Consider the following 19429-nt stretch of genomic DNA (forward strand, 5'->3'; position numbering starts at 1 on the left):
AACAGATGTTACCCTGCAGGTCCCTGCCAGATAACACAGTGATGAGAGTAAGGAACATGGATTTTGGAATCAGATGGTGCTGAATTCAAATTCAATTCCAGATTGTGCTAATGTAACTTTGGGCAGGCACATGGCTTAATTCCTATATTCTGGTTTGTAAAATGGACTAGAAGTAAGGATTATTTGATATAATCCATTTATTAAAGTACCTAGCTGTCGATCTTGGCTTGTAGAACTAAGAAATCAGTGGGTGTCAAATTTTATTATGACTATGAAGGAAGTGCTTTGTTCCACCTATCCGAAAACCTTCCCAGTCTTAACTTTTTCATCTAACTGCATGCATTGCAAACATCCTTAGAAGAGGAAGGAAGAGAGGAATAAGTAATCGTTACATCATTGCAGAGACTACTTTCTTACCTCTAACAGTTTAAAGGAATAATTAAAGTATTTACTATATGGTAAGAACATCAGTAAACTTGTCCCTAGAAGACGAAGAAAGGGACGTTTAGCGATGTACATACCATATGTTAGATACACATCGAACCAATCTAAAGGAATAATTAAAGTATTTAAGAACTAGCGTGTGAAGTGAGGGCATCATTACCAAAACCTGAGGAAAATACATAGAAGTAAGGAAGTTCTCATACTAATTCAAGAATCTAACAATTGAAGAATCAAGTCTTGGCTTTTTGACTAAGGAAAGTTGAAAGTCCCTCAGGCATGTCCAACTCTTTGTGACCCCATGGACTGAATTCTCCAGGCCAGAATACTGGAGTGGGTAGCCATTCCCTTCTCCAAGGGATCTTACCAACCCAGGAATTGAACCCAGTGGATTGCATTGCAGGTGGATTTTTACCAGCTGAGCCACCAGGGATTGAAGAAAGCAAGGGAGTATGTGGCTTTAGACCAAGTTTAAGTTGGTATTAAAGGTTTTTTTCCTTCCTTCATAGACTCAGCTGTTTTGCCTTTTGTTTGCATTTACAAACATCTTAGGAGTTACTGTGCTAAAACTTAAGAGTATGAGATGAACATTAGTTTGACTAAATTTTCAAATGATCCATAGACTGTCATACAGTTCTAAGGCAGTTGTTTTTACCTGTTGACCTGCTCTAGCAAGGCTTATTTGGGCAAAAATCTTTGCAGATCACGTGTGGAAGAAGGCACAGGACATTTGCGTCCTTTTGCTGTACATCACTGAGACATCACACCTTAGCCCTTAGAGCAGAAGGCAGTTTATTCCTCAATTTGAAAACCTAGCTCTACCTCAGATTCTCAGGTAGTCATGAGGTGGAATACTGGTTAAGAATGCTGATTTCGGTACCAGAGGGACAGGCATTTGCGTCCTGTCTATGTTAGTTACTGTGTCACAGATAAGGAAACATGCAGAGAAGCTGACTTGCCTCCAGTAAAACATGAAAACAGTACCCACTTCGTAAGTTTGTGGAGAAGATTAAAGGGGTTAAAGAAAGGGCTTGCACAGCAGCTTCTAGTAGTAGTGAGGTGATGCCTATTCTGGGTGCAATCTCATAAACATCTATCATGTGAGTTGCCTCAAGTTCTTCTGCAGAACATATAAAGATGTAATATATGAGCTAAATACAATAACATACTGGACACAGTACAAGATGCTGGTGATATAAGAGACCTAGACATGGACCCTAACTAAAAGGCATTGTTGACAGAAAAATATTAATACATCAGAATGTATCATGTGTAAAGTGCTACATGGCAGTGTAGAGGAAAGGGAAGACATATAATGAGGAAAGAAAGAGGAGCCAGACTGAAGACCACATTGGGCTTGTACTGCTTACATGGAAGAGCCTTGGAGACTTAACCACGATGCAAAGACTGAGTTTTAGCATCGTGGGAGAGAGGAAGGAAAAGCAGCCAGAGCCAGGAGGCCTACTTAGTGTAAATCATTGCAGTGGTTAAGGCAGGGGGTGAGGGAGGACATGTATGAAGACGGAGGCAGAGTGGATAGAAAGGGAAACGTACATGATACAGTGTAATAGAGAATAATGAACAGGATGCGTTAAAGGGACTGGAATTGGGAACAAAGTACTGTTACTAAGTATAGTGAGAAGAATTCAACTCTGAGAAAGTAATATTGTTGTAGTTGATGTGGAAATGAACAGCGTTTTTGTTTCTGTCAAGTATTTCACAGCTCTATATTACAAATTTCAGGAAATAATCAAAATTTCAGAATCCAAAAATTAAATAATGTACTTCAAACTAATGTAAAATGAAATAAAATACAATCAATGCCATTCTAAATCAAAGTACAAACCTAAAATAGACCACAGTTGATGAAATCTACACAGTAGACATAGATGACTAAAACCAAGGAGGACTCCCAAAATCTAATAAGTGAAGGTACAAAATACAAGATGTAGGTACAAGCGCAAATTCAAGCTTCCAATGGAATTACCAATAATTACAGTAACAGCAGCATCCAGCAGGAAGACTTGACTCTGCAGTTACCTACTGAATAGCACTGTAGGAAGATAAGGTATTACCACTCTACTCCCTAAAAATAAAACCAAGTAAAACTAAAAATAAAACCAAGTAAAACTATAAATATATTGGTTTATGAGAAAAAAAAGAAGTCTTGAAAGGACATTTTAAAAAATTAATCAAAGTAAGATCGAAGCTCAAAAGCACTCCACAGCCACTGCTTTCAGCCCTAGATACACACACACACATGAAGAAAGCAGTGAGTGTAACATTGTCTCAAACCTGTTAGTGCCTTAGTTGAAGACGTCACATTTATAATTCTGCATATCCTTGTGTGCTCTTAAGAAGCAAGAAAGCCTCAGAACAAAATCAGGTCTTCATTCGACAAATAACCATGTAATGAAGAAAGTTTTTCCTTGCAGTTCTTACTACTTACTCTTGGTCTTAATGTTCTGTTACTAGAACATCATTACTCCTCCTTGGAACACATGGCCCTCAGTGCAAGCCTAAGCAAACAGAACTGAAAACATGAAACAATATTTCTTCTGTTAGGAACTAAGTTGTGCAGCACAATCACTCAACCGCGGACTGATCCTTCTAAAGAAAAACACAAGAAAACATGTTACGAGTTTAAGAAAGAAGCATAGATAAGGTGACATATTCTCTCCTCATATAAGTAAATATGCAGGTCAAAAGAAGCCTTTCACAGACCCAAGGGTATTCTCCCCTACTTCCTACCCCTGCCTCAGGATATATGGACAACTTCTTTGGAGTTTTTTGATTCAGCACCTGTATTTTTACAGATAAGGAAACCGAGTGCAGAGATCTTAAATGACACACCATTGGTGTCTCAGATCTGAAAAAAGACATCTCCTCCATCACACATCCTTTACTGAAAATGCTCCTGAACATTACAGTACAGGTTTACAGTACAGACTTTGTTCTCTAATCACCTCCATAAGATGAGTAAGTACAGATGATGCAAAGGTGGAGGAAACTGTCTTAATATGCACCTGAAGTTAAAACCAATAGAAACTTCTGTCAACAAGTGCAAAAGCAGATTAATTAGTCTTTCTTTGGCTTGCTAAATAAGATAAAATGCACTCTGCTAAAACCATTTAACAGAAATACTGTGAAAGCCTTCCCCCAGAGTATTTTTCTATTTGATTTGAAAACTATCCCATAGCTTATTATCAAACAACTCAGTAATCCTTTAGCTAATGCAGGGATAAATGGGCAGTCAGAAAATATAATCACTTGGTGTGTGCAGCTGAGTATTTACATTTTATCTAATGAACAAAGATAAGAAAAGTGCAGGCAACAGTAATGTGTAAAAACTACCTCCTAGTGCTAGAGCTAAAGGGAAAAATAAAATTACTCACTCTAGCTAATCCCTAGACCTGTATAGTCCCCTGGCTTCAGGTCTGTTTTGAATCTCGTTTTGGACTTGTCTTGAATCTAAGAATATTTGCAGCTGCCTCGGTAGGGCAGTTGCTCTACTTTAAAACGTAGTTCAGAAGGTTTTACAGTAAGTTTCTGGTCCTTGGTGAATTTTCTTTTTCTCCACTTTATATGTTGCTTAAAGATTTATAGCAAAGATTTCTTAATCCTCAGCACTACCGACATTGAAGCTGGATAATTCTTCGTCGTGGAAGACTGTCTGCTGTGCGGTATGGGAGGTTTAGCAGCACCCTAGCCTCTTCTCACAATGCCAGTAGCACATCCCAAGCTGTGACAACCAAAAATGTCCCCAGACTAACCAAATGTCTCTTGGAAAGTAAAATTGCTCCCAAACGAGAAGTTTCTGGAGAATTTAACCCTCCCCTGGCTCACAGGCAACATTCTTCAAAGCACTTCTCATTCCTTGGGATCCTCCGGAAGGGAAAGAGGAGTTGAGGGAAGGAGGAAAAAAGAGTTAATGCCTAAGTGCTAAGGCAAAACATACTGTTTGATTATCATCAAGTGTGTACCAATATAGTTCAAATATATAATCTACCTAAAAATTCCTGAAATGGTACTAATAAGGGAACAGAGTCAGGGGTTAAGTCAGCTAGCCACTGTCACACAGCTGTTACAGTGCTATTTGTCTCTATCCTAGTTCTATCTCTTGCAGAAGTACTACTTCGACACCAAAGCACCCAAAGTAATTCTGCTCCTCCTACCTAGATCAAAGTTTCTAAGTCCACTATCATCTCAGTAACACATTGTCATGTATGAGACGACTTCCATATATGATAAGACGTCAGGAATCATCTGCTGAGTAAAAGGGTATAATCTGCCTGCACATTTTACCTGTTCTTCAAGGTGTGTGAGGAACTTTCATAATCCATCTATGGTCCTCCTCTCATTAACTGCTTCTTTCTGCAAGACAATAGAAAAACCTGCTTTATACTTACTTTGTGTCTCTCAAATGTACACTCAGTGACCTCAAGAACAGTAATGTCCAGTGTACCCTCAATTCTGAGTGGGAGAGAGCATTCAAATATTCATTTGAAACAGCAGGTTTTGTTATCTTGGCTCCTCACTTAAAGCACTCTGGATACAGTCAGTTCATAATGGGATCTCTTGGCATCTTCAGAATGTTTGGCACAGCTGTAAACACACACTAAGCAAGGACTAAGACATTTTAGCTTTCCTATTCAGAATGAGTGTGATATACACTATTATTAGGTTGTGCTTTTTATTTCTGTCATGTATCCTTATTAAAATATGGTGATTTCATATGGTTTTCCTTTTGAGTTATAACCATTTTCTTGAACCCTAGTCTTTTAAAGCAGTATCATAGGGTCATGTTTACAATTGAAGACCATTTTGCGTTCATCCATTTCTCCCAGTGGTGTTCACTATAGGCCATCTTGGTGCTCATATTTGTGTGACAAAAACTGGTTTTTCTCCACTGATGTTTGTGGTATGCTTGGCAACTTTCCATGCACTCAATTCTTACCTGATGTAGCCTAGAATAACTGCCTGAAGGGATGCCAAAAGCCTGACTTAAGTTGCAGATTCTTAGTTGCAGTTCGACCAATCCATTTGTTCATTGAGTTTTAACTTTCCTTTTTGTCATCTCTAGCTCACAGTTGACTGGCCTGAATGTACTCTGCATATGCTCTAATTATAACAGATAATTTGGGAATACTGTCCTAGATTTTAGACTTAATACTACTTACATAATACTTACACCAAGCTTTCTCATAAAATCTCCAGTTTTCCTGAAAAAGAATGAGCATTTATCGAGTGCCTGCTAGATGGAGGAATTGTACACTAGACTTGGAGTGTGTTCTCTCATTTTCATGACACACAGACACAGATGATATCCTTCCACTGTACTCCTGAGAAAAGAGAGGCTCATGGTAGTAGATACCTACCCAAGGTCACACAAGCTCTGAAATGGTAGAACTCAGATCTGAAACATGTCAGTTTGACCACAAACAGGCTCCATCATCAACCTCTGACAGCTGAGTGACCTCATCTAGAGCTGATGGCATCCTTCTCACAGGGTCGTTGAGAGGATGGATGAGACTGTATTCATGAAAGTGTTTCAAAACTATTAAATACTACACCTAAGTACTGTGAAAACATTTTTAGTATATACTAGTGTGTGCATGGGAGAAGGCAATGGCACCACACTCCAGTACTCTTGCCTGGAAAATCCCATGGACGGAGGAGCCTGGTAGGCTGCAGTCCATGGGGTCGCTAAGAGTTGGACACGACTGAGCAACTTCACTTTGAGTTTTTCACTTTCATGCATTGGAGAAGGAAATGGTAACCCATTCCAGTATTCTTGCCTAGAGAATCCCAGGGACAGGGGAGCCTGGTGGGCTGCCATCTATGGGGTTGCACAGGGTCAGACATGACTGAAGCGACTTAGCAGCAGCAGCAGCAGTGTGTGCATATATATATCATGTACATATATATATACACACTATATATATGTATATATAACTGGCTGAGGAAACAGTACAGAATTAACATTTGAAATCAATAAATATTGCACTTATTTTCCATAAACTAAATATACAAACAACTGTTTGGTCCCTAAAAATAGATGTCAGGTGACAGAGATTGGCTGAACTGGAGTAGGAGCATCTTCAGAACAAAACCCAGACAAGTTTTTGCTTCCCTAACACCTTGCTCTGCTCACTCACTCCAAGACCTTCCTACTTCTCTGAAAAACTCTGGCCCACAGCAGCTCCACTACCTTAGTCACAAGTTTTCATTAACTCTGTGCCACACCTACAGCAGAGTTATTTCAGGTGATTCCCCTCCATGTAGGCTTTCAATATGCACTCAGTCCATTCTCCCAAATCTAGCTGGGATCAATACCCTGTGATACAGAAGCATCCAGAAATTCTCCTTAACAATGCTGAAAGAAAAATATGAAACCCTGGGGCCTATTCCCAGAGCTGGGCTGGTAGGAATGCTTTCTATTCACTAAGCCTCTAGATAAACATAGGGTTGGCTAAGTCCAGTATGCTTTATTTGAGGACAGAATTTAGGAGGACCTTTGGAGTTGGTCAACACTGAAATCTGATTATATTCTTTGCAGCCAAAGATGGAGAAGCTCTATACAGTCAGCAAAAAGACCGGGAGCTGACTGTGGCTCAGATCATGAACTCCTTATTACCAAATTCAGACTTAAATTGAAGAAAGTAGGGAAAACCCACTAGACCATTCAGGTATGACCTACATCAAATCCCTTATGATTATACAGTGGAAGTGAGAAATAGATTTAAGGGCCTAGATCTGATAGATGGAGTGCCTGATGAACTATGGACGGAGGTTCACAACACTGTAGAGGAGACAGGGATCAAGACCATCCCCATGGAAAAGAAATGCGAAAAAGCAAAAAGGCTATCTGGGGAGACCTTACAAATAGCTGTGAAAAGAAGCGAAGCGAAAAGCAAAGGAGAAAAGGAAAAATATAAGCATCTGAATGCAGAGTTCCAGAGAAGAGCAAGGAGAGATAAGAAAGCCTTCCTCAGCGATCAGTGCAGAGAAATAGAGGAAAACAACATAATGGGAAAGACTAGAGATCTCTTCAAGAAAATTAGAGATACCAACGGAACGTTTCATGTAAAGATGGGCTCAGTAAAGGACCAAAACGGTATGGACCTAACAGAAGCAGAAGATATTAAGAAGACGTGGCAAGAATACACAGAAGAACTGTACAAAAAAGATCTTCACAACCCAGATAATCACGATGGTATGATCACTCACCTAGAGCCAGACATCCTGGAATGTGAAGTCGAGTGGGCCTTAGGAAGCATCACTACAAACAAAGCTAGTGGAGGTGATGGAATTCGTTGAGCTATTTCAAATCCTGAAAGATGATGCTGTGAAAGTGCTGCACTCAATATGCCAGCAAATTTGGAAAACTCAGCAGTGGCCACAGGACTGGAAAAGAAAGGCAATGCCAAAGAAAGGCAATGCCAAGGAATGCTCAAACTACTGCACAATTGCACTCATCTCACACACTAGTAAAGTAATGCTCAAAATTCTCCAAGCCAGGCTTCAGCAATACATGAACCGTGAACGTCCAGATGTTCAAGCTGGTTTTAGAAAAGGCAGAGGAACCAGAGATCAAATTGCCAACATCCGCTGGATCATGGAAAAAGCAAGAGAGTTTCAGAAAAATATCTATTTCTGCTTTATTGACTATGCCAAAGCCTTTGACTGTGTGGATCACAATAAACTGTAGAAAATTCTGAAAGAGATGGGAATACCAGACCAGCTGACCTGCCTCTTCAGAAACCTGTATGCAGGCCAGGAAACAACAGTTAGAACTGGACATGGAACAACAGACTGGTTCCAAATAGGAAAAGGAGTATGTCAAGGCTGTATATTGTCACCCTGCCTATTTAACTTCTATGCAGAGTACATCATGAGAAACTCTGGGCTGGAAGAAGCCCAAGCTGGAATCCAAATTGCCAGGAGAAATATCAATAACCTCAGATATGCAGATGATACCACCCTTATGGCAGAAAGTGAAGAGGAACTAAAAAGCCTCTTGATGAAAGTGAAAGTGGAGAGTGAAAAACTTGGCTTAAAGCTCAACATTCAAAAAACTAATATTTTGGCATCTAGTCCCATCACTTCATGGGAAATAGATGGGGAAACAGTGAAAACAGTGGCAGACTATTTTTTTGGGCTCCAAAATCACTGCAGATGGTGACCGCAGCCATGAAATTTAAAAGACGCTTACTCCTTGGAAGGAAAATCATGACCAACCTAGACAGCATATTAAAAAGCAGAGACATTACTTTGCCAATAAAGGTCTGTCTAGTCAAGGCTATGATTTTTCCAGTGGTCACGTATGGATGTGAGAGTTGGACTGTGAGGAAAGCTGAGCACCAAAGAACTGATGCTTTTGAACTGTGGTGTTGGAGAAGACTCTTGAGAGTCCCTTGGACTGCAAGGAGATCCAACCAGTCCATTCTAAAGGAGATCAGTCCTGGATGTTCTTTGGAAGGACTGATGCTAAAGCTGAAACTCCAATACTTTGGCCACCTCATACGAAGAGCTGACTCATTGGAAAAGACTCCGAGGCTGGGAGGGATTGAGGGCAGGAGGAGAAGGGGACAGCAGAGGATGAGATGGCTGGATGGTATCACCGACTCTATGGAAATGAGTTTGAACTCCAGGAGTTGGTGATGGACAGGGAGACCTGGCATGCTGCGATTCATGGTGTCGCAAAGAGTCAGACATGACTGAGCGACTGAACTTGGAGTTTATCAGCCTAGTTGCTTAAAGTAACAAATTATTATTTTACAATTAACTTTTTAAACTTTTATTCCTAAAAGAGAACAAAAAGATGTTACTTAATATAATTTCTAACCATGTTGACAAACCAATTTCTTAAGTTAGTTTGTTCTGTGAATTAGTTTAAGCATGTTTAAAATTAAGATTTAATCATGTTATTAGTTGTACTAATAAAGAGACAACTAACACTCAATCAAAGTTTATTCCTAAATATTATCTCTTTTAGAGAATAGGTAGATTAAAAATACTGCAGAGAGAAATTTCTTATATAGGTGGACTCTTTGGGAGGAACATGGGTAATACTATATCTCTTGATCATGGCAGTAATTACACAATTATTCCTTTAAAGATGATTGTAAACAGATGCTAAGCAACTAAAAATTATCTAAGCAAAGCACAATCTCACCATTCTTCTTAAAGGATGTTTTTTTGTTTTGTTTTGTTTTGTTTTTTGCCATGCTGCGTGACTTGTGGTATTTCAGTTTTGACCAGGGATTGAACCTGGGATTGTGGAAATGAAAATGCCAAATCCTAACCACTAGACCTCCAGGGAACTTTTAAGGGATACTTAAAAATAAATGACCTCACTCTTGAGTGTAGAAGAAGAATAAAACATTATTTGACTACGTCTAGGTAGGATTTTTTTAATGCTTGCCAGTATTTGAAATACATACGTTCAGTGTGAACATGTTTACTGTGGAATGAAAACGTAAGAGAACTGTATTTTGATACTTCCCTGACAGTCATGATAATTAAATCCTAACACTACTTTCTTCCTTCTCTAGCCCTGGAATGAGACCAGACGTAAGCTCTCCTCCATCCAGTTCCTCAGCAGCTACGGGACCACCTCCCAAACTCTGCCTAGTCTGCTCTGATGAAGCTTCGGGATGTCATTATGGGGTCTTGACTTGTGGAAGCTGTAAAGTATTCTTCAAAAGAGCAGTGGAAGGTAGTGTGTGTTTTGAAGAGTTTTATTTTTCCTCTATTTGGTTCCTTTTTCTCAGACTGGATTCTGTATGCAAAGCCTGTTAACGCTAGAAGTCATTAAAATCAGGGAGAGGAGGGTGGCTCCTAACTCTTCTAGTGGGAAAAAGACACTTTTAAAAGCAAACTAGGATAAAACAGACAAGTAGAAATTGAAGGGAGGGAGTATGATCAGAGACGGGAAATAAGAAAGTGCTATGCATGTGAAATGATGGTTTTAGGTTTTGGCAGTAACTAGTGTTCATTGTATTAGTATTACCGACTTTAATTCCCATCAGTTAGCTAGTTTTAGAGCCACCAACTATTCTAGTGTGGCAAAAATGAGTGATAATGAGGGGAAAAGTGTTTTGTTTTCTAATAAGCCAGGGCTGTGCTACGTGATATAAATGTGACATAAGGACCTCCCACTGTCCTCTGGGAGGTCACAGTCTACTTGGAACTGAAAGATGAGATAGTTACAAGGTACAGAGATTATAATACAGAGGAGCAAATGACAGACTGCCTGGGGAGGTCAGGAAAGGTGTTTAAAAGAAAGTGACCTCACTTGACAAATATTATATTCATGTAATGTTTACCCTTGTTACAGACCCAGTCTGCCTATCACCTCCTTAAAGGTTAAATTCATTCCATAAGCAAATTACTGGAAGTCACACTAAAATTTTCTAATATTACTAGTGAATCCTCTTGGGAAAAACTGTTGTGTAATTTAGTTATTTGTAAAGCAGTTAGAAGGCATTGTGGCCTGAATGGATTACCTAAAGCTCTGATTAGATAATTATATTTTTAAAAAATTAATATATTTATTCACAGTACATGAAGTATTACTATTTGGCTTCAGTTGTGTTTGCATATGCTTAAGCGTTAGATGAGTCATTTTCTTTTGTTTGGATTGCTTTTAATACATTAGCAACTATAAAATTACTTATGTTATCCCATAGAGAGCACAGGAATTCAGGCTTTAACCAGTTTGGTTATCACCCAACAACTGAGTAGAGTCATTAAGTAAAGCACATCCCTAAATGATGCAATGCTACTGACAAAGTAGGTGTTATAATTGCCCCAGATGGAAGCTGCTTTTTGTCCTCACTTTACTTTATTCAGCACTTTCTTCACTGATTAGTTCTGTCCATGGTGTAAATGTGATAACAGTGTTACAGTATTCCTGTATATAATAAGTAATATTGACAGATTTAATTCTGAAAGTGAAATTCAGAGTGAGACAATGGAGCCTTAAAAGAAATACAGGAATTAAAAAAAAATTTTTTTTCCCTCATTTTAACTAAAATTATTTCTTTAAAACGGGGCTATAAATTCCAGTTCCAGTGCCTATAGGGATTGAGTATGTGTCGTTCTGGCCAAATACAATACCAAATGAGTGAAGAAGGGCAGTCACTGATACTAGAGGGTGCAAGCATGTCTTGCCTAAAAGCGTCAAAGGCAATTTAAAAAGAATAGAAAAGCTAAATATATTACAAATAAGACATCACTGCAGATCATATGCCCCCTAGGCTTTAGGATTAAATTCTCTGCTTTAGAATTAAATTCTTACACGTTTTTAGCTATGAATATGTGAATATTAGCTATGTTCTTGCAAAATATATACATGTATTTCAGTTAAATATGAGATAGCTAGATTAAATGATAAATAAGAAAAGGTTAAAATGTAAACTGTGTTAAGTAAATCCTTTACTTGGATTTAAATTTTCTCCATGGTCCCTTCCAGCTCTAAAATTCTGTAATCATTTGCTAACCTAATTTGTAGCAGATCTTCCCAACCCAGGGGTTGAACGTGAGTCTTCTGAATTGCAGGTAGATTTTTTTTCCCATCTGAGCCACCAGGGAAGCCCCAGGTAAATCCTTTATTTGGATTTGAATTTTCTCCAGAGTCCCTTCCAGCTCTAAAATTCTATAATCACTTGCTAACCTAACTCACAGCAGATCTACTTTTCCCTTTCTAGACATGATGGGAATCTGTTTTAAGCCCATATACAGATTTTAGAGCACTTTCTTGAACAGTTACAAAGATGAAGCTTGTGTGATTTTCATTATACTACATTCATTCCATTTTTAATACTTGCCAGAAATTATAGGTTATCCATCAAACAGATATAGTATCATAAAGACCCAAAAGTTAAATATTTTTAGGAAATTTGTACAAATTTTACTTATCCATACAAGCCGTATCAAGGACTGAGATTTTGAATTTTATTCATTATTCTGGGAGTTACTTTCTGTGTACAGGAAAGAATTTGGGTAGCTTCATTTCTTTAGATGTATACTAGTTCAGTGGTCTTTTTTCACTGAGTCCCTTCTTCTTATGCTCCCTTAGCACAAACTACATATAATCTTTGTGGTGGGTCATAATGGAGACAGACACATGCTACTTTTATAATAATTTACCAAGTACTCTGTTTTACATATCCTCTGGAGAAGGGAATGGCAACCCACTCCAGTATTCTTGTCTGGGAAATCCCATAGACAGAGGAGCCTGGCAGGCGACAGTCCGTGGGGTAGCAAAGAAACACAACTGAGTGACTAGCATACCCAAGTACTATGCTTTATATATGTCATACTACTTAATTAGCAGCTCTGTGAGGTCTTAAATGCTCTTATGATCCATATTTGATACACTAGGGAACTAATGCTCACAGCTTAAGCAGCAGACTTAGGATTCAAGCATAGCTGTCTGCAAACAGGCTCTTAACCTCAGTGCTACACTGACTTCCTGAAAGGATAAAAATCTCATCTCCTAGCAGTTTATAATCTAGTTAGATACTGAGATGAAAGGAACAACAAGGGAATTATTTATAGTGTTTATTGAGTGCTTACAATGTTCAGTTCAGTCGCTCAGTCGTGTCTGACTCTTTGTGACACCATGAACCACAGCACCCCAGGCCTCCCTGTCCATCACCAGCTCCCGGAGTTCACCCAAACCCATGTCCGTCGAGTCAGTGATGCCATCCAACCATCTCATCCTCTGTTGTCCTTCTCCTCCTGCCCCCAGTCCCTCTGAGCATCAGGGTCTTTTCAAATGAGTCAGCTCTTTGCATCAGGTGGCCAATGTACTGGAGTTTCAGCTTCAACATCAGTCCTTCCAGTAAACACCCAGGACTGATCTCCTTTAGGATGGACTGGTTGAATCTCCTTGCAGTCCAAGGGACTCTCAAGAGTCTTCTCCAACACCACAATTCAAAAGCATCAGTTCTTTGGGGCTCAGCTTTCTTTATACTCCAACTCTCACATCCACACATGACCACTGGAAAAACCATAGCCTTGACTAGACGAACCTTTGTTGGCAAAGTAATGTCTCTGCTTTTTAATATGCTGTCTAGGTTGGTCATAACTTTTCTTCCAAGGAGCAAGCATCTTTTAATTTTATGGCTGCAGTCACCATCTGCAGTAATTTTGGAGCCCAGAAAAATAAAGTCTGACACTGTTTCCACTGTTTCCCCATCTATTTCCCATGAAATGATGGGACTAGATGCCATGATCTCAGTTTTCTGAATGTTGAGTTTTAAGCCAACTTTTTCACTCTCCTCTTTCACTTTCATCAAGAGGCTCTTTAGTTCTTCTTCACTTTTTGCCATAAGGGTGGTTGTCACCTGCACATCTGAGGTTATTGATATTTCTCCTGGCAATCTTGATTCCAGCTTGTGCTTCCTCCAGCCCAGCTTTTCTCTAGATGTACTCTGCATATAAATGTGTTACAATGTGTTAGGCACTATTTTAAGAACATTCTGCACAACTGCCTTTAACCCTTGCAGAAGCACAGCAAGGTAAATGCTAATTTTCCAGCTTTACAGATGGAGAAACTCGGAGCCCAGAAAGGTTAATAAACATTACTGAGATCACACAGCTAGGCAGCAGAGCTGCAATTCAGACCAAGGGCTTCCTAGCATCCTTGCCAAGTGCACTTTGCACTATACAACACTGTTTTTGAGAGCAGTAAAGAAGCTGAAGCTTTCAGCTTCTTTATACATGTTTCAATGCTGTTCTCTCAAATCATCCCACCCTCACCTTCTCCCACAGAGTACAAAAGTCTCTTCTTTATATCTGTGTCTCTTTTGCTGTCTCAAGTATAGGGTTGTCATTACCATCTTTCTCAATCCTGTATATATGCATTAATATACTATATTGGTGTTTTTCTTTCTTGACTTACTTCACTCTGTGTAATAGGCTCCAATTTCATCCACCTCATTAGAACTGATTCAAATGCTTTCTTTTTAATAGCTGAGTAATATTCCATTGTGTATATGTACCAAAACTTTCCTATCCATTCATCTGCTGGTGGATATATAGGTTGCTTCCATGTCCTGGCTATTGTAAACTGCTGCAGTCGACACTGGGGCACATGTGTCTCTTTCAGTTCTGGTTTCCTCACTGTGTATGCCCAGCAGTGGGATTGCTGGGTCATATGGCAGTTCTAGTTCCAGTTTTTTAAGGAATCTTCACACTGTTCTCTATCGTAGCTGTACTAGTTTGCATTCCCACTAACAATGCAAGAGAGTTCCCTTTTCTCCACACCCTCTCCAGCATTTATTGTTTGTAGACTTTTTGATAGCAGCCATTCTGACCAGCGTGACATGGTAGGTACCTAATTGTGGTTTTGATTTGCATTTCTCTGATAATGACTGATGTTGAGCATCTTTCATGTTAGTTAGCCATCTGTATGCTTTGGAGAACTATCTATTTAGTTCTTTGGCCCATTTTTTGATCGGGTCATTTATTTTTTTGGTATTGAGCTGCTTGTATATTTTTGAGATTCTTTGTCAGTTGCTTCATTATGCCATTATTTTCTCCCATTCTGAAGGCTGTCTTTTCACCTTGCTTATAGCTTCTTTCATTGTACAAAAGCTTTTAGCTTAATTAGGTCCCATTTGTTTATTTTTGCTTTTATTTCCATTACTCTGTGAGGTGGATCATAGAGGATCTTGCTGTGATTTATGTCAAAGAGTGTTTTGCCTATGTTTTCCTTTAGGAGTTTTTATAGTTCCTGGTCTTATATTTAAATCTTTAATCCATTTTGAGTTTTTTTGTGTATGGTGTTAAATAAAAAGTGTTCTAGTTTCATCCTGCTAGTGGTAGCTGACCAGCTTTCCCAGCACCACTTGTTAAAGAGATTGTCTTTTCTCCATTGTATATTTTTGCCTCATTTGTCAAAGATAAGATGTCCATAGGTGCGTGGGTTTATTTCTGGGCTTTCTATTTTGTTCCATTGATTTATATTTCTGTCTTTGTGCCAGTACCATACTGTCTTGATGACTGTAACTTTGTAGTATAATCTGAAGTCAGGCAGGTTGATTCCTCCAGTTCCAATCTTCTTTCTCAAGATTGCTTTGGCTATTCGAGATTTTTTATATATTTCCATACAAATTGTGAAATAATTTGTTCTAGTTCTGTGAAAAATACCATTGGTAGTTTGATAGGGATTGCATCCAATCTTTAGATTGCTTTGGGTAGTATATTCATTTTCACTATATTGATTCTTCCAATCCATGAACATGGTATATTTCTCCATCTATCTGTGTCATCTTTGATTTCTTTCATCAGTTTTTTATAGTTTTCTATATATAGGTCCTTTGTTTCTTTAGGTAGATTTAGTCTTAATATTTTATTCTTGGTGAATGGGATTGTTTTCTTAATTTCTTGTTGTTTTCTCATTGTTAGTGTATGGAATGCAAGGGATTTCTGTGTATTAATTTTATATCCTGCAACTTTACTATATTCATTGATTAGCTCTAATAATTTTCTGGTGGTGCCTTTAGGGTTTTCTATGTGGAGGATCATGTCATCTACAAACAGTGAGAGCTTTACTTCTTTTCCCATCTGGATTCCTTTTCTTTCTTTTTCTGCTCTGACTGCTGTGGCCAAAACTTCCAAAACTATGTTGAATAGTAGTGGTGAGAGAGGGAACCCTTGTTTTATTCCTGATTTGAGGGGAAATTCTTTCAATTTTTCACCATTGAGGATAATGTTTGCTGTGGGTTATCATATATGGCTTTTATTATGTTGAGGTATGTTCCTTCTGTGCCTGCTTTCTGGAGAGTTATCATAAATGGGTGCTAAAACTGATTTTTACTATAAAAATAAGGACAATACTAACAAAACGGTATTGAGAAATCCCAGCTGGCCTGAAGGCTTTTCTCCTGACATCCGCCCTCTCTCTAGTTAGAAAACAAATTTACCAAGTGGCAGAAGACACAGAAACTCCAAACTGAAATGTCTTATTGTCTTATCGAATGTATTGACAGCAAGTACATATCCATGCCTTGTAAACAGTGACCACTAGTTGAAACTCCTCTTTTTATAGATAAGATACCCATAGACTTGTCCAACTTCATGCTAATAACCAGATAGAGCACTGAACTTATGAAGGTACAATGCCCCTGATTCTGTAGCTCAGATTCTTAATTGTGGTGAAGATATGCCTGGGATAAAGAAGCCATTATTAGGGCTTCCTTGGTGGCTCAGTGGTGAAGAATCCACCTGTTAATGCAGGAGACACAGACTTAACCCCTGATCTGGGAAGATCCCATATGCTACAGAGCAACGAGGCCATGCACCACAGCTGCTGAGCTTGTGCTCTAGTCCCCAGGAGCCACAGCTGTTGGAGCCCGAGCACTTCAGCTAGCGAGCAGCCCCTGCTGCCACAGCCAGAGAAAGGCCCACACGGCAAGGAACACCCGGCACAGCCAGAATAGCAGACATCAGCCTAGCATGCACACACTGAGCTTTTGGTTAGATGTAAAGTGTTGAAACTTTCTCTGTGTTTACCAATAATTTTCTTGATTGTCCCTTCTAGCTTACTGAAGAACAATGATTCAGAGATAGTCTTATGGGTTAAAACGTTTTCATTATTATAACTGCTTCAATTATGCTTTTATCTGTTGTTCCTTCTTTAATTCTGTATAATAAAATTATTGGGTTACAGCTTCTATTTCATGTCCTAGAAAAGAAGCTAGGAAACTTACACAATACAGAAAGGAATAGAAATGACTGGTACAGACACTTGGCACTGGAGAACAACTCCGGAACAAAGCTGAATTGTAGACCAGTAGTCAAATTCTGTGGCCTGTAGTTAACCATCTACCCCAAACTAATGCTTAACAAGCCCTGTGATTTAACATGTTAGGAAGAAGTGAATATAGTTTGTTTTATCCAAATCAAGTAGATTATTCTATAAAGGATCTTTTCCTAATATCAGAAATAGGTATATTCGACCTTATGAATTGATGATTATTATTTTTTCTCTTTTCTTTGAATATGATTTATTTTTGAGAAGACAAATGTCCTGCAATCTTCTGAATACCACCCCCTCTAGTATAAGGACATGGACTCTTAACTATCCAGTGTATCTATTTAGATATGCTGGTCTTGTGTAGAAGGATCTTTTCAGTTTTTGCCAGGCTAGCAAACCCTCAGATAGCTTTCTTCAACAAAAGAGGGTACACTGAGGGTAGAGCGAGGGTAGGAATACTTTTTGTCTTTCGCTTTTAAATTTACCTTGAAAATTTTTGACAGGTAAAAACTGCATTTCTACCTCTTAACACATTTAAGGCGCCACATTCTGGGACCCAGTGGTCCCAGAAGATTTTAGACAGTAAGAATCATCAATATCTGCTGTCTAAAAACATGTGAAATAATTTAAAAATCTCCCTAAGTTACATATACAGTAGTTTAGTTTGCCAAGTCTGTGATTCACCTAATTGTTGGCCACCTTAACACAATTTAAGATTAAGCCTTTACTAATGACTTTTTTTGGAGAAGGCAGTGGCACCCCACTCCAGTACTCTTGCCTGGAAAATCCCATGGATGGAGGAGCCTGGTGGGCTGCAGTCCATGGGGTTGCGTAGAGTCAGACACGACTGAGCGACTTCACTTTCACTTTTCACTTTCATGCACTGGAGAAGGAAATGGCAACCCACTCCAGTGTTCTTGCCTGAAGAATCCCAGGGACGGGGGAGCCTGGTGGGCCGCCGTCTATGGGATCACGCAGAGTCAGACACTACTGAAGTGACTTAGCAGCAATGACTTCATTAAAAATTTGGAAGGGAAGCATACTTTATTTGTAGGTGGTGGTGCAATGCTGAATTAATTTTCCCTTTGGTACTCTCACCATATTTTTAAACCAGTTTCTTCTTTCTTTAATCTTGCTAAGCATTAGATTAGAAGTCATAATAAAATAGTGATTACAGAGGTCTTCTATAACAGTTTAAGAAACTGTTTAAAGTGCAATTTAAAGAACAGTTTATCGAGGAAGAAGTAGTGAATGGAAAGGGGCAAAAAGAGGGTTTGTGGGGTACTTTCTGCTTCTTAATAAGTTTATTAGGTGATAAATTTATGATTTGTGTGTACTTTTCTGTTATGTATACTGCAGTAACTTTTAAAAATGAACTATGCTTGTTAAACAATATGAAAGACTTTACTTTTTAAGTTGACCTCTCACTGTGTATTGGATGCACAGTATGCCTGCCTTAATCAGTGCCTTTGGTCCTTGGCTATGTTCCACCGAAAACAACAAAAAAGAGCCTCCCCATAAAAATATCCTTTAAGGCCTGGGAAATTTTAACAGTGCCTTTATTTTCCATGTAGGACAGCACAATTATCTTTGTGCTGGAAGAAATGATTGTATCATTGATAAAATTCGAAGAAAAAACTGCCCAGCATGCCGCTATAGAAAATGTCTTCAAGCTGGAATGAACCTGGAAGGTAATGTAAATATTGAAAATGAATTGTCTTTGTATCATATAAAAACTTACCACTTTACTTTTGAAAAAATGCATAAGCAGATGCAATAATTAAAAGGATTTTTAAAATGAGTTATTTCATATTCTTCTTAAGGTTTCAACTCTTATTACATAGACTGACTTCATTATAGCCAAACTATACATGAAGAAAGAAAATTATGTAATAATGAAACTTGTAAGACTTGAAGAAACATTACTTTGGTCTCTATTTCTTTTTATTGCTAGGGTTAGTATAGAAACAAGTCAGAATTATCCTGTTATTTACCTTTTACTTTGCATATACATGTATATATCAATCTTTTATTTCACATCTAGAGTGGGGAAAAAGTGAAGAAAGCCTTCAGTGGGTTTTTTCAAGCAAAGAAGAAATCAGAAACTAGTTATGAATGCGTTTCATATTCCTGTTATAAAACAAGTATAATTAACATTGATCTCATTATTTGAAATCTTTTCCCTGGGGAAAAAAGCTTGGAATTTTGCTTTAA

The 19429-nt window shown here is 38.5% G+C and overlaps 1 protein-coding gene across 10 annotated transcripts in view; it reads left to right on the forward strand.

The window, feature by feature from the left end:
• NR3C1 (nuclear receptor subfamily 3 group C member 1) overlaps positions 1–19429 on the forward strand; it is a 118251-nt gene that overhangs the window by 73719 nt on the left and 25103 nt on the right. For 8 of the 10 annotated variants that reach the window (XM_013965655.2, XM_005683086.3, XM_018050201.1 and 5 more), the window contains 2 exons: positions 9999–10165; positions 18790–18906. In XM_013965655.2, coding sequence (XP_013821109.1) covers positions 9999–10165; positions 18790–18906 — 284 coding nt within the window. The remainder of the gene's footprint in view (positions 1–9998; positions 10166–18789; positions 18907–19429) is intronic. The other 2 variants (XM_018050204.1, XM_018050203.1) reach the window with 1 other exon arrangement.

This window comes from Capra hircus, chromosome 7 (genome assembly GCF_001704415.2).
Source record: "Capra hircus breed San Clemente chromosome 7, ASM170441v1, whole genome shotgun sequence".
NCBI classification, from domain to species: Eukaryota; Metazoa; Chordata; class Mammalia; order Artiodactyla; family Bovidae; genus Capra; species Capra hircus.